The sequence below is a fragment of the Grammomys surdaster genome, unplaced genomic scaffold, assembly GCF_004785775.1.
Source record: "Grammomys surdaster isolate TR1022 unplaced genomic scaffold, NIH_TR_1.0 124511, whole genome shotgun sequence".
In the NCBI taxonomy this organism is placed as follows: Eukaryota; Metazoa; Chordata; class Mammalia; order Rodentia; family Muridae; genus Grammomys; species Grammomys surdaster.
In genome coordinates, this window is record NW_021619502.1 from 179002 (window position 1) to 194894 (window position 15893).

Here is a 15893-nt window from a genome sequence, read left to right on the forward strand (position 1 = left end):
AGAGCACTGACTGCTCTTCCAGAGGTCCTGAGTTCAATTCGCAGCAACCACATGGTGGCTCACAACCATCTATAATGGGATCTTCTGGTGGGTCTGAGAACAGCTATAATGTACTCATATAAATAAAATCAAATCTTAAAAAACCCTAAATCTTAGGCCAGGCAATGGTGGCATACAGCTTCTGTCCTAGCACTTGAGAGACAAATTAAGGCAAATATCTGACTTTGGGAGCCAGCCTGATCTACAGAGTGAATTCCAGGACAGCCAGGGCTACACAGAGATACTTTGTCTCAAAAAAAAAAATTGTGTCTAAAGCATGTGATATCTTCAGCAATAGCCTATATTGTTTCAGGAGTCACTTGAATTCCCCTAACAACTTGTTCTTGAGTGTTTTGTTAGATAGTCTATAACTCTTTTAGGGAGCATTCTTATCCTAAGTGGCATGACTTCAATTAAAATATATCAAACAAACACTGTTTCTTGAGGCTTTATCCAGCATCCTTTGTGTTATTTGACCTCCTCTTTCCTCCTGTATTGATGTCCCTTCCCGTCTCCAATTAAAGTCCCCCCACCCCGTTTTTCCCATTTCCCGTTCATGTCATCTGCATCCTGCTATTTCTCTAGTGCCCCTGTGCTTATATGTGTATCTGAATATTTGAAGCTGAGAGAGATCATGTAGCATATGTGTTTATGAGTCTGGGTTACCTCACTCAATTCAATATTTTTTCCAATTATATTCATTTAACTCCAAATTTCATAATTTCATTTTCAAGCTTAATCTACACTGAACAGTAGTTCATATAGCTTTCATACTATCAGAAGATCTATACAAGCTGCCAAGGGAGGGAAGCAATCAATGGTTCTAACCAACTGTGACACCTATAAATCATAAAAGGCCAGCATGGCAAGATATCCCTAAAGGTACAATGTAGCAAGAATTCTGGTTTCTTTTAAAAAAAAATACAGATATAGGAATATTCTTTTAATCCCAGGTGTGAGATGTGGGGCTGCTGTGGACTATCTGCAGCAGCTGCCTATAATTTGTCTCATGCTCTAGCAGGGGCGTGATTTTGCCAGCTGCAGATAGTTTTTGTAATTGTGTGACATTTGGCATTCTGGAGACTTTTCAGAGGGTATATAAATTCTAAGGCCTCGAGAGGCAGAGTTTGTTTGTTTGGTGGTAGCTGCAGTTTGTTAAATAGTTGTGCACAAAGAAGAAACAAGAAGAAAGAAGTTAGATATCTTGATGATGAAGATCAAACTTGCCCCAAGGAACTTGATGCCCCTAATCAGCAGGAAGTAGTTTAACAATAATGTTGTCCCCTTTCTAACCCTGACTTTATTCAGGGATTTCTTTCCTCTCGCTCTTTACCCTTTTTTCCTCTCCTATCTAGTGTTAGAGGGTTGAAAGAGTGGAAGAAAGAACCTACAAAGTAGCAAAAGACTGGCTACAGTGCAATAGTGGCACTCATATCTTGGGGTTAAACAAGAGCTGTTTAATTTGACTTAAGGCCTGCTTAACGGGAGAAATCATGTCTGGTACTAGAAATCTTGACAACTACTCAGGCTAGAGAGGTCATGGATCTCAAAGGAGAACCAACCATCACAGCAATATTAGACCAGCATAATTCCTAACTGTGTTCTAAAACTTATACCCACAGATAAGTGTAGCTCTCAACACATATCAAAGAAGCTTCTTTTTGCAGCAGAGACCATTAAAACTGGTTATAATGAAGAAATTAACTGATTGTAGTGAGCCTAGTCTCAACAAAACTCTTGCACCTAAGGCTAAGAGAACTGTGTGTGGAATAGGAGACAGAAAGATTGTAAGAATAGAGGACCAAGACATCTGCCATGTGTCTCTTAGAAATGGCAAGGAAGGGGCTGGAGAGATGGGTCAGCGGTTAAGAGCACTGACTGCTCTTCCAGAGGTCCTGAGTTCAATTCCCAGCAACCACATGGTGGGCAACCACATGGTGGCTCACAACCATCTGTAATGGGATCCAATGGCCTCTTCAGGTGTGTCTGAAGACAGCCACAGTGCACGCACATAAATAAAATAAATAAATCTTAAAAAAAAGAGAGAGAGAGAAATGGCCGGGCAGTGGTGGTGCACACCTTTAATCCCAGCACTTGGGAGGCAGAGACAGGCAGATTTCTGAGTTTGAGGCCAGCCTGGTCTACAGAGTGAGTTCCAGGACAGCCAGGGCTATACAGAGAAACCCTGTCTAGAAAAAACAAAAAACAAAAAAACAAGAAAGAAAGAAAGAAAGAAAGAAAAAGAAATGGCAAGGAAGTTACACCCATGATACCTCAACAATATGGCTACCTAAAACAATACTTGAACAATGATGATACCAATAGACATAGTAAGAAGGGGAAAGTCTCCCAAGGTCCTAACTCTAGCAAAGAACTATAGGCATCGAATGACTGCTGAGAAAGAATTAGTCTCTCAGGGCTGGAGAGATGGTTCAGCAGTTAAGAGCACTGACTGCTCTTCCAAAGGTGCTGAGTTCAATTCTTTTTTTGTTTTTGGTTTTTTTTTGTTGTTGTTTTTCGAGACAGGGTTTCTCTGTGTAGCCCTGGCTGTCCTGGAACTCACTCTGTAGACCAGACTAGTCTTGAACTCTCGAACTCAGAAATCCGCCTGCCTCTGCCTCCCAAGTGCTGGGATTAAAGGCGTGCACCACCACCGCCCGGCTACTGAGTTCAATTCTTAACAACCACATGATGGCTCACAACCATCTGTAATGGATCTGATGCCCTCTTCTGGTGTGTCTGGAGACAGCTACAGTGTATTCATATATATGTATATATAAAATAATTTTTTTAAGTGAAGTTTTGAAGCTAGGTGTGATGGTGCATGCCTTTAATCTCAGCCTTCAGGAGATAGAGGCAGGCAGATTTCTATGAATTTTAAGACCAGCTTGGTCTACATAGAGTTCCAGGCCACCCAAGCTCAGGTCTCACACAATGAGACCCTTTCTCATAATGGGAGAACAAGGAGGGCAAGATCAGTTGATAGTGCTGTAAAAAGAGATTCTTCCAGGAGCTGGAGAGATGCTCAGAGGCGAAGAGCACTTGTTCCTCTTGCAGATGACCTGGGTTTGGTTCCCCACAACATGGTATCTCACAGTTGCCTGTAACTCTAGTTACAATGCCCTCTTCTGGCCTCCATGTATACCTGTACTCTTGTATGTACATATACACACACACATACACACACACACACACACACACACACACACACGGGGGGGGGGGAGATTTAAAAATTAATGTTGAAAAAAGGGCTGGGGGTCTGGCTTAGTGCTTAAGAGCAGTTGTTTCTCTTGCAGAGGACCCTAGTTCAATTCCTAACAGCCATGCATTGCCTCACACCCAAGGAAATAAGACTAAGGCCTGGGAAAAGAATCTGCCCCTGTGATAACTCTGCTTAGCCTTGAAACAAGACTAGTAGGTGGCTTCTCTTTTGGATGGCAGCAGGTAGGGTCAGAAGGGTCATGCCTCAGTAATGAGGAAAACCTACTTTGATATACAGCTACTCTGCCCCATGCAGCATTCCCTCAAAGTAACATATACTCTCCAAAGGCTCATATACTCTCCAAGGGATACAAAGAAGCAGGAAAACTCAACTCAGATGGAAGGAAATAAATTATTAGTCATTCATAGTAGAAAGGAAGAGGTACAACAGCCTTTATTCTGAGAAACATAAAAGAAAAATCTGATGGCATCTACAAATAAACCACTGGACTGAGGGTAGCCAAATTGTAGGACATGTTTTATGGGGAGCTGATGTCTAACCTTAAATGCCAGTTGTCAGACACTTCTTACAAGGTGGAGAAGCTATCTAAGCTCTGTTTTTGGGTTATTTGTTCTTACATAAACAAAGTTGTTTTTTTGGGAGGGCGTGTACTGGCATTTGGTTTAGGAGGGGGAATATTAGCAGTGCTAAGAATTTGAGAAACCAGTATCTGGTGGGTAGACTTACTTTTAGGAGTTCATTTACTGGGGTATGTCAAAAACATTCAAAGAAATCTTACTAATAGCTTATAAACTAATCAAGAATAATCATTTGTTCTCTGCCTCCCAAGTGCTGGGATTAAAGGAGTGCACCACCACCCAGCTATTCAAGCATTTCTATACAAGAATCATATCCAAATTATTTCTCAGGAAACAAGGCAGGAGAATCAGTGGTTCAAGGTCATTCCAGCTATTTAATCTGTCCTATTTAAGCTGGGATATATGAGATTCTCAAACAAAGAAAAAATTGGAAGAATGAAATGATTTTTGAACTGATTTTTTGAGACAGGGTTTCTCTGTGTAGCCTTGGCTATCCTGGAACTCACTCTGTAGACCAGTCTGGCCTTAAACTCAGAGATCACCTACCTCTGCCTCACAAGTGCTGGGATTAAAGCTATGTGTTATCACCTGACACATCTGAAGTGATTTTTAGGCCTGGAGAGATGGGTCAGTGGATAAGAGCACTGACTGCTCTTCCAGAGGTCCTGAGTTCAATTCGCAGCAACCACATGGTAGTTCACAACCATCTGTAATGGGATCTGATGCTCTCTTCTGGTGTGTCTGAAGATAGTTACAATGTACTCATATAAATGAAATAAACCTTTAAAAAATACTTAATTTTTAAGTATTCAACATTTTTATTAAATTGCATCACATATGTACCTATTTTAGTGTTTAAAAAATATTTTTTATGCACAAGCTGAGGTTGATGATGAATGCCTGAAGTCTCAGCACTCTGGAGGTAGAGATGAGGATAAGAAACTGGAGAGTTTGAAGCTAGCCTAGGCTATGAGATCCTTTCTCAAAAAAATAAAAACAAGTTGGCTAGAAAGACCAAAAATGCACTTTAGGTGAAAAAATACTTAAAAAGAATTATAATGCTAAACTTAAAAATTATATTTATTTGGTGTGTGTATGTATGCACAAGTGCAAGCACTCTCCAAGGTCAGGGGACAACTTGTAGGAGTTCGTTTTCTCCTATCACTTTGTAGGATTCAAACCATGATAGTGCATGTAGTTTTAATTTTCCTCTATTTCTGAAATTATCCTCATTAACTTTCTTCTAATATATTTTTTCCAGTGCTGGGAATTGAACCAAAGACCTCATACATATTAAATGAATACTCTTACCTTGTACTAACAAACACCTGAATTCCAGAGCCCCTCCTCCAACACAAAATAAAAAAGAAAATTTAGAGGCTGAAAATAAACTCAAATGCAGATTAGCAGCATAGCTTTATTTTCTTCAGCAACAAACATTGAAGCACCAAACCAAATGGCCCCTAAGTGCCTGAGACCAAATCAGGATAAAAAAATTAAGCCCCCACATTTATGTAGCAGCTACTATTCTGGAATCTTTTCCCTAGGGAAAATTGTACTGCTTAGGAGGAGACGGAGATACGGTCAGACCTGGGTCCCCAACCAGGCTTAACAGGAAACCGGAGGCCCAAAGAGATGTATAGTGTTCACCACTAAGGAAAGCTGATCAAGAAAGTTCATGATGGAAATTCGGAGGAGGCGAGAATCTTCCGCGATCCAGTGTCTAAGAGTGAGGAAAAGAACATTAAATTCAAATTGGTAGTTTTTACCCTTATTTCTTTCCTTTTATTTTTTGGAAAGAGATAGACAATCTCACTATGTAGCCATGGTTGGTGTAGGGGTTGCTATGTAGATCTGGCTGGCCTGTAACTCACAGTAATCAGACCATCTGCCTTTCTCCTGGCTCCTACCCTTTCTTCATCTCCCCTCGGGCATCCATTGTACCATATCCTGCAGGTAGAGACTGGTCCAGTGAACCATGCCTCTCCTTAAAAATCACCTTAGTGTGATGTCCCTGAGGAAGTGCAGCCTTGGGTGGAGAATGAATGGCCCAAATACCTACCCAGCATGCTAGACTCTTTCAACACTTACACCTCCAGCATGCTGCCGCTCACTTTAAGCTCCTTCCCTACCAGTTCTTGGTGTGGTTCGACATCATGATTTAGGGACCCACAGGCGATTTCTGCCTCCAAAGAGGTCGGGAAAGGCACGAGGAGGGCGCTGGTAGAGACTCAGGAAAGGCACCATCTTGAATCGACTTTGCCTCCTTTGCCCTCTAAAATCATCGCATCTGGTCTAAGCTCCCCCAGGCTACAGCTTCCACAAAGCTTGGGCCATTCCTGCTCATTTACCTCCACCCTTCTGTCCTTCTGTTCTCAAGGAACTTCTCATGCCCAAACCATCCGTGGTTAACATACCCCTATCAGCGGGGTCCCTCTGCTTCCGTCCTCCCTGCTCCTTTCTTTTTTTTTACCCTCCTCTAGACTACCCGCTTCCCTGCTTCAAGCATCCCGCAGAAGGCCCAGCTGTCCATGTCCGGTAGGATACAATCTATGATGTCGGAATCCAGGCCTTTGGGTTAAAGGCATGGTGCTTTTGCTGGAATTTCGGGAGGCTTCTATTGCTCTTGCAACAGGGTGAGCTCCACTGGGAATAACTGCCATTATGTCTGCATTACCAAGACAGCAGCGGCCAGTCGGACCATTGGCGCCGTCTGCAGTGTGGCTTAACCCTGTGTGTGCTGTCTGCATGTCTGCTGCGGCCTCTCCTAACAATCCACCCTCGTGATACCAGCCTACCCCCTCCACCACTGCGGCGGCCCAGAACCCGCCTTATCCTCCGGAAGCTCTGCCTCTCGTAAGGCTGCCATTTCACTTGCGCCTGCGCGAACTGAGAGGGCGCGGGTTTGTGTGTGGGGGATGGTGGCGGGGTGGGGGTGGGTGGCGGGGGTGAGTGGCGGGGAGCTGCAGGGAGGGTGGGGGGTGGCGGGGTCGGGAGCAGGAAGACTCTTCTGCCTCCAAAGTGTGGCACCACGCCAAGCTGTCCCTTCAGTTTCCTAAAAGGGACCTCAGGTGATATTTTCCCCAAAACAAAACAACAACAAAAGACTATCAAGTGGCCTGGTGCGGTGATGCCTGCCTGAAATCCTAGCATTTAGGACCGAGGCTCTTTTTTTTTTTAAGATTTATTTATTTATTATATATGAATACACTGTAGCTGTCTTCAGACACACCAGAAGAGGGCATCAGATACCATTACAGATGGTTGTGAGCCACCATGTGGTTGCTGGGATTTGAACTCAGGACCTCTGGAAGTGCAGTCAGTGCTCTTAACCACTGAGCCATCTCTTCAGCCCAGACTGAGGCTCTTAATCTGTGGGTTGACCCAGGTTAGGGATCGAATATCAGATATCCTGCATATCAGATATTTACATTACAACTCATAACAGTAGCAAAATTACACTTATGAAGTAGCAATGAAAATAATTTTATGGTTGGGCGTCACCACAACATGAGGAACATATTAAAAGGTTGCAGCATTAGGAAGGTTGAGAACCACTGATTTAGGAGGTGGGAATAGTTCTTTGCTTAAGTTGAAGGTCAGCCTGATCTACATAACCACTTCCAGGCCATCTAGACTTACATATTTATGTCATCTTAAAACCAGTCACAAAACCAGAAAACCCCATCAACAAACAAATGAAGTGAAATGAGATTTTGAGTATCAGCAAGAGGTTTCCCTTTAAAATAGGTCATACACCTACCCTTTTGTCTCCTTTAAGTCAGTCCCCAGCAAGATAATCTGTGCCTGAACATGCTTTTTTTTTTTTAATTGCTTTTTTTAAAAAATTACTTTATTTTTCCAGACAAGTTCTCTTAGCCATGGGTACATGCCTTTAATCCCAGCACTTTGGCAGCAGAGCAGGTGAATCTCTGTGAAGTTGAAGTCAACCTGGTCTTCATAGTGAGTGCTAGAACAGCTATATAGTGAGACCCTGTTGAGGGAGGTGGTGGAAGGATAGGGAGAGGAAGGAGAGAGAGGAGAGAGACCGACTCTATGTAGCCCTGGCTGTCCTGGAACTTTTTCTGTAGACCAGGCTGTCCTCAAACTCAGAGATCTTCCTGTCTCTGCCTTCTGAGTGCCACGATTAAAGGCACAAAGCACAACCCTCACCCCAGCTAAAATGTATTTATTTTTATTGCATGTGTTTGAGTCTTTTCCCTGCTTGTATATAAGTTCACCTACTGTGTGCAGTGCCTGGTATCTAGGTGAATCCTGGAAATAGAGTTATTGATGGTTATAAACTGTCATGTGGGTGCTGGGAACTGAATTCAAGACCTTTTCAAGAGCAGCAAGTTTTAATTACTGAACCATCTCTCCAGCTTCTCTCCTTGAACACCTTCAAGCCCTGAGATTGATTTTCTTTTACAACTGTCTATAGCTTATCCTCCACAAAATCATTTCTAATTTTGTTTTTAAACTATCTCTTACAGCCAGGCAGTGGTAGTGAACGCCTTTAATCCCAGCACTTGGGAGGCAGAGGCAGGTGGATTTCTGAGTTCGAGGCCACCATGGTCTACAGAGTGAGTTCCAGGACAGCCAGGGCTACACAGAGAAACCCTGTCTTGAAAAACAAACAAACAAAAAATCCCTTACATATAAAATATCCTTGACAATCTCATACATGTACTTTGGTCCTACCTATTCTCCAACTCACTCTTTTCATTCTGTCAAATTTCTAATATAGATCATATACATGCTTAAAATTCTATAAATTGGAGCTGGAGAGATGGTTCAGCTTTTAAGAGTACTGGCTGCTCTTCCAGAGGATCTGGGTTCCATTCTCATCACCCACCTACAGCTTACAAGAAATGGTTCAAGGGGTATCTGATCCCCTCTTCTGGCTTCCATGGGTACCAGGAACATGTCTGATGCACAGAGATACATACAGGACAAACACTCATACATATAAAAATAGAATAATTAAACATTTTTAAAACTCTAAAAATAAGAAAGGTTGCAGTGGGTTGGACAACACTAATTTGGTACAGTGTGACATTTCAAGGTCCTGGTTTCATTACCAACCAACCAACCATCTTTAAAATGTTTTCTAGTTGCACATGGCATATAATCCAAAGTCTCTGCAGTAGTTTATAAGATCCTTGTATAATGTGGCTCAAGTTCTCTCTCTTTGGCTCTGTGCATCCTGTCTGGGTGCATATTCTGTACAGTTACTGGGGCCTGCTCTCTGTTTCTGTGTAAGGGTGGCCTACCTTCAGCATTTTGTACTTGTCTCTTCTATTAGTAAGAATATTCCTGAACTTTCTTATGGCTTGCTTACCAACATTAGGATTTAATTTCCAATGTTACCTTCCAAAAACTAATCAGAAATGCTGGAGCTAACAGATGTTATAAACCAAATGTACCTAACAGATATCTATAGAACATTTCACCCAAACACTAAAAAATATACCTTCTTCTCAGCACCTCACAGAACCTTCTCCAAAATTGACCATATTCTCAGTCACAAAGCACACCTCAACAGATCAAAGACAACTAAAATAACCCCTTGAATTTTATCAGATCACCATGGATTAAAACTGGACTTCAACAACAACAGAAACAACAGAAAGCCTACAAACTCATGAAAACTGAACAACTCTCTACTCAATGACTCTGGGTCAGGAAAGAAATAAAGACAGAAATTAAAGACTTTCTAGAATTCAATGAAAATGAAGGCACAGCCGGGCGGTGGTGGCGCACGCCTTTAATCCCAGCACTTGGGAGGCAGAGGCAGGCGGATTTCTGAGTTCCAGAGTTCGAGACTAGCCTGGTCTACAGAGTGAGTTCCAGGACAGCCAGGACTACTCAGAGAAACCCTGTCTCGAAAAACCAAAAAAAAAAAAAAAAAAAAGAAAATGAAGGCACAGCTGGGCGTTGGTGGCACACGCCTTTAATCCCAGCACTTGGGAGGCAGAGGCAGGTGGATTTCTGAGTTCGAGACCAGCCTGGTCTACAGAGTGAGTTCCAGGACATCCAGGACTACACAGAGAAACCCTGTCTCGAAAAACCAAAAAGAAAAAGCAAAACAAACAAACAAACAAAAAAAGAGTAAGAAAATGAAGGCACAACGTACACAAACGTATTGGTCACTATGAAAGCAGTGCTAAGAAGAAATTTCATAGCACTAAATGCTTTAATAATGAAATTAGAGAGTTCTCATACTAGCAATTTAATAGTACACCTAAAAGCTCTAGAACAAAAAGAAGCAAGCACACTCAAAAGGAGTTGGTGGCAAGAAATAATCAAATTGAGGGGTGAAAAAGAAAAGAAACAGAGAACAACAAAGAATCAATGAAACAAAGAGTTGGTTCTTTGAGAAAATCAACAAGATAGACAAACCCTTAACCAAACTAAAAGACACAGAGAGACAGTATCCAAATTAACAAAATCAGAAACAAAAGAGGGAGGTAACAACAGACACCTAGGTAATCCAAAGAAACATGAGAATATACTTTAAAAACCTGTACTTAACCAAATTGAAAAATCTAAAAGCAATGGATAATTTCTTCAATAGGTACCACTTACCCAAGTTATACCAAGATCAGATAAGCAATTTATTTATTTATTTATTTATTTATTTATTTATTTATTTAAAAGATTTATTTATTTATTTATTTATTTATTTATTTGATGTATGAGTACAGTGTAGCTGCCTTTAGACACACTAAAAGAGGGCATCAGATCTCATTACAGATGGTTGTGAGCCACCATGTGGTTGCTGGGAATTGAACTCAGGACCTCTGGAAGAGCAGTCAGTGCTCTTGACTGCTGAGCCATCTCTCCAGCCCCCAGATAAGCAATTTAAACATACCTATAATCCTTAGTGAAATAAAAGTCTCCCAACCAAAAAAGTAAAACAAGCCAGGGGTCAAATGGTTTTAGCACTGAATTCTACCAGACTTTCAAAGGCAAGCTAATACCAATATTCAAATTATGACCCAAAATAGAAAGAGAAGAAACAATGCCAAATTCATTTTATGAGGCCACAATCACTCTGATACCCAAACCACACAAAAACTCCATAAAAGGAAAATTACAGACCATTTCCCTCATAAACATTGATGCCAAAACAATAAAAATATTCACAAACCAAATCGAAGAACACATCAAAAACATCATCCACCATGACCAAGTAGGCTTCATCCCAGAGGTGTAGGCATGATTCAATATATTAAAATCTATCAGTGTAATCCACCATATAAACAAACTGAAAGAAAAAAAAATCGCATGATCATCTCATTAGATGCTGAATAAACCTTTGACAAAATCCAACACCTCTTCATGTTAAAAGCCTTAGAGAGATCAGGGATACAAGGTATATACCTAAACATAATAAAGGCAATATACAGCAAAACCTTAATAGCCAACTTCAAATTAAATAGGCAGAAACTCAAAGCAATTCTATTAAAATCAGGGACAATACAAGGCTTCCCACTCTTTCCCTATTATTCAACACAGTACTTGAAGTTCTAGTTAGAGCAGTAAGACAACTAAAGGAGATCAAGGGGATACAAACTGGAAAGGAAGAAGTCGAAGTACTGCTGTCTGCAGATGATAGTAAACATAAGTGACCCCAAAAATTCTACCAGAGAACTCTTATAGCTGATAAACACTTTCAGCAAAGCAGCTAGATAAAAAATTAACAAAAAATCAGTAGCCCAACTATATATAAACTTAAACTGAGAAGGAAATCAGGAAAACAACACCTTTCACAATGGCCACAAACAATATAGAATATATTGGGGGTAACTCTATCCAAGCAAGTGAAAAGCCTATATGACAAAAACTTCAAGTCTCAGAAGAAAGAAGCTGAAGAAAGATATCAAATGATGGAAAGATTGCTAGGCAGTGGTAGCACACTGATTTAATCTCAGCACTTGGGAGGCAGAAGCACATGGATCTCTGTGAGTTGGAGGCCACCCTGGTCTATTTAATAAATCCAGTACAGCCAGGACTGTTACACAGAGAAAACCTGTCTTGAAAAGCAACAAACAAACAAACAAACAAACACCAAAACAAAAAAGAAAGAAGATAGCACAATCTTCCATGCCCATGGATCTATAAGATTAACAGTAAAAATGGCCATCTTACCAAAAGCAATTTACAGATTCAATGCAATCCCTATCAAAATTCCAAATCAATTCTTCATAGATCTTGAGAAGACAATTTTCAACTTCATATGGAAAAACAAAACACCCAGGATAACTAAAACAATAAAAGAACTTCTGGAGGTCTCACCTTTTCTGATTTCAAGTTGTATTACGGAGCTATAGTAGTAAAAAACAAAACCAGCATGCTATTGACATAAAACCAGATACATTGATCAAACTGAATCAAATTGAAGACCCAAGCATAAATTTACACAACTTTGGACCATTGATTTTTTTTTTTTGTAAATAGCTGGGAAATACACACTGGAAAAAAGACAGCAGCTTCAATATATGGTGCTGTCAAACTGGATGTCTGCATGTAGTAGAATGCAAACAGATCCATTGTCTATCACTGTGCACAAAACTCAAGTCCAAGTGGATCAAAAACCTCAACATAAAACCTGATACGCTGAACCTGATAGAAAACAAAGTGAGGAATTATAGGGGAAATTTCATTTATTGTTATTTATTTCCTAATTATTTCATAATTATTTCCTTAATTCTTGATTGGCTAATAAAGACGGCAGAAGCCCAAACCTGGGTGAATATATGGAGGCGGGATTTCCCGGGCAGAACAGGAAGAGAAGGGGAAAGGATTGGAGTAGGACCAGGCAGCGGGCGGACGAGTAGTTGTGGACATACAGGTTTTTGGGGGCTCGGATAGTTTGTGGCCTCAGCAGCCTGCAGAGGCCAAGGAAGATGGGGCAGGATATTCTTCACCCAGCAGCTGTGCTATCTGGCTGGTTTTAAAGTGTTAGAACTGTCTGGTGTTTTCCATTTGCGATGATTTAGGTGGGTGAGAGAGAGGGCTAAACTGCAGCATGGTTTTTGGTGGTCAGTGTAGCCAGCCACTGGGGCGGTCAGTCTGTGCAACACAAGCAGTAGCTCCAGGCGTTCACCAAAAGAACAGGTTTGGGTGGATTAGCAAGCCAGCCGTGGGAACCAGGGCCAGAAGGCAGGTTTTGGCATCGGGCAATGAAGAACGGGCGTCTACTGATTCTGTAGCCTAGTCCGACCAGGCATGGGTTTTAAAAAGTTACACGCAATAGGGACTAACCTTGAATACATTGGCACAGGAGACAGCTTCCTGAATAGAACACCAATGGCTCAGGCACTAAGATCAACAATTAATAAACCGGACCTCATGAAACTGAAAAGCTTCTGTAAGGCAAAGGACACCATCAGTGGAACAAAATGGTAGCCAAGAGAAGGGAAAAAGATTTTCACCAACCCTACATCTGACAGAGGGCTGATATCTAAAATATATAAAGAATCAAGAAATCAACAAACTACAAATCAGAACTCAAATGACACATGTATGAGGATGCTGTACTAAAACCCAGTACTTTGTATGTTACTTAAAATACTAATAAAGAAAAAAAGCAAAAAGGAGGAGGGGGGATAGGATAGAGGGTTCCTGGGGGAGGGATGGGGAAAGGGGATGACATCTGAAATGGAAATAAATAAAATATCCAATAAAAAGAAAGAAAGAAAAAGACCCATTAAATTAAAAAAAGAAAAAAGAAATTAACAAACTAAATAATCCAATTGAAAAGTGGGGTACAGATCTAAACACAGTTCTCAACAGAGGAATCTCAAATGGCCTAGAAGCAGTTAAATGTTCAGCATCCTTAGTCATCAGGGAAATGGAACTCAAAATGACCCTGAGATTCCATCTCACATCCATCAGAATGGCTAAGATCAAAAACTCAGGTGACAGACAGCTCATGCTGGTGAGGTTATAGAGCAAGAGGAACACTCCTCCATTGATGGTGGGAATGCAAACTTATACAATCACTCTGGAAATCAATATGGTGGTTTCTCAGGAAATTGTGTAATCAATCTACCTCAAGACCCAGCTCTACCATACTCCTGGGCATATACCAAAAAGATGCTCCACTATACTATGAGGACACTTGCTCAACTATGTTCATAGCAGCTTTATTCATAATAGCCAGAAACTGGAAACAAACCAGACATCCCTCAACAGAAAAGTGGATAAAGTGGTACATTTACACAATAGAGTATTACTCAGCTGCTAAAAACAATGACATCATGAATTTTGCAAGCAAATGGATGAAACTAGGAAAGATCACCCTGAGTGAGGTAATCCGGCCACAAAGACAAACATGGTATGTACTTACTTACACATGGGCATTAGCTATTAAGTAAAGGATAATCATGCTACAATCCACAGACCAAGAGAGGTTAGGTAAAGAGGAAGGCTCTGAGGCCATGGAGGACATATATAAATCTTCCTGGGAAGGTGAAAAAGAATAGATTGTGTGGGTGGAATAGAGGCAACAGGGACAAAAACAAAGGATCAAGTGGGGAAGGAAAAGGGAGATTGGGTTGAAGGAAGGAATGTGGGGAGAAACAGAATTGAGGGTAATTTGAGGGGTGTCATGAAAAACTAGTGCAGTGAAAACTTTCTAAAATATATGAAGATGATCCTAGTGCAGTCCTTCAAACAATGAGGTCTCAAGCTACAGTCTCAACTGGCCATCTCTTGTTATCAAACACAACATTTCGAGTACAAGGACTGGGTTATATGCAATTGGTTGTTGGGCAAAGGAATCCATCCCATGGAAACCCTCAAACAACCCAGGCTGTTGTCAAGATAATAGGTTGCTCTTCACAAACTGAGAGCAAGTCCCCTCCCTACTCTGCGTTCTATTAAGAGGGAAACATAAATACCAATCCAGCTACAAACCATCTACAATGGTTTGCTTGAAAAATATGCTAGAGCAATGATGGTACAAAGCTTGTGGGAGTGACCAACCAGTATCTGATTTAACTTAAGGCAACTTCACTAGATGGAACCCATACTCAACACTGCTTGGATGAACCTAGAGTAAAACCAAATACTACAGGTCTAAAAAAATAGCAACATGATTCCTAAGATATTCTCCCATACCCATAGATCAGTGCTTTATTTAGCCATCATCAGAGAAACTTCTCCTTCAGCAGATGCAGACAAATTCAGATACCCACAGTCAGATAATATGCAGAATGTGTGTTGGGGGGGGGAGAGCTAGGTAGGTAGGTAAATAGATAGATGATCTTAGAACACTCAGCCTCAAATGGAATGTCTCCATGAAACTCCAAATTTCTCCCCTCAGAGTACCCTACAGAAGAGGAGGTGGAAAGAGGGTAAGAGCCAGAAGGGATGAAGGACACCAGGAGAAGAAGGCCTTTAAATCAACTGATCAAAGTTCATATGAACTTAGAGACTGAAGCAGCAATCACAGGGCCTATATGGATCTGCACCAGGTCCTCTGTATATAATATAATGTATATAATATAATGTAATATAATAATATAATATATAATATGTATTATAACTTTCAGTTTAGTAATTTTATGGGACTCTTGGGTGTGTGAACAAGTGGGTCTCTGATTCTTGTGCCTTCTCTTGGGGATCTTTTCCTTCTGTTGGTTTACCCTGTGATGACTTTTGTTTATCTTACTATATTTTATTTTGTTATGTTATATTATTATGTCTTAGAAGCCTGTTCTTTTCCAGTGAGAGACAGAAAGGAAGTGGATCTGGATGGAAGGGGACATGAGGAGAAACTGGGAGGAGTAGAGGGAGGGGAAACTGCAATCAGGATATATTGCATGAAAAAAGAACCTTCCTTCCTTCCTCCCTCCTTCCTTCCCTCCCCCTCTCTTCCTTTCTCCCTCCCTCCCTCCTTCCCCTTCTCTTCTCCCCCTCCCCCTCCCCTCCTCTTTCTTTCTCTTCCTTCCTTCCTTCCTTCCTTCCTTCCTTCCTTCCTTCCTTCCTTCCTTCCTTTCTTTCTTTCTTTCTTTCTTTCTTTCTTTCTTTCTTTCTTTCTT

General features: G+C 41.1%; 2 protein-coding genes across 2 annotated transcripts in view; both read right to left on the reverse strand.

Moving 5' to 3' along the window:
- Positions 1-5227: 5227 nt before the first annotated feature.
- Lage3 (L antigen family member 3) lies at positions 5228-6681 on the reverse strand. The gene is made up of 3 exons (XM_028784621.1): positions 6388-6681; positions 5932-6060; positions 5228-5563 (listed from the first exon to the last, which is right to left on the reverse strand). The coding sequence occupies exons 1-3, from the start codon at positions 6588-6590 to the stop codon at positions 5449-5451; spliced, it is 447 nt and encodes a 148-aa protein (XP_028640454.1). The 5' UTR covers positions 6591-6681; the 3' UTR covers positions 5228-5448.
- Positions 6682-7138: 457 nt separating this feature from the next.
- Ubl4a (ubiquitin like 4A) overlaps positions 7139-15893 on the reverse strand; it is a 16074-nt gene continuing 7319 nt past the window's right edge. The window contains exon 5 of the mRNA XM_028784599.1: positions 7139-7212. The gene's annotated coding sequence lies outside the window, so the exon portion shown is untranslated. The remainder of the gene's footprint in view (positions 7213-15893) is intronic.

Bases quoted from the DNA above. Each gene is read 5' to 3' on its own strand.
- Lage3 (XM_028784621.1), bottom strand. From the start codon at position 6,590: ATGCAGACAGCACACACAGGGTTAAGCCACACTGCAGACGGCGCCAAT. The intron at 6,061-6,387 runs GTATCCTACCGG...AGTCTCTACCAG, and splicing joins GGATTCCGACATCATAGATT to CGCCCTCCTCGTGCCTTTCC. The intron at 5,564-5,931 runs GTAAGTGTTGAA...CCTCACTCTTAG, and splicing joins AGCGGCAGCATGCTGGAGGT to ACACTGGATCGCGGAAGATT.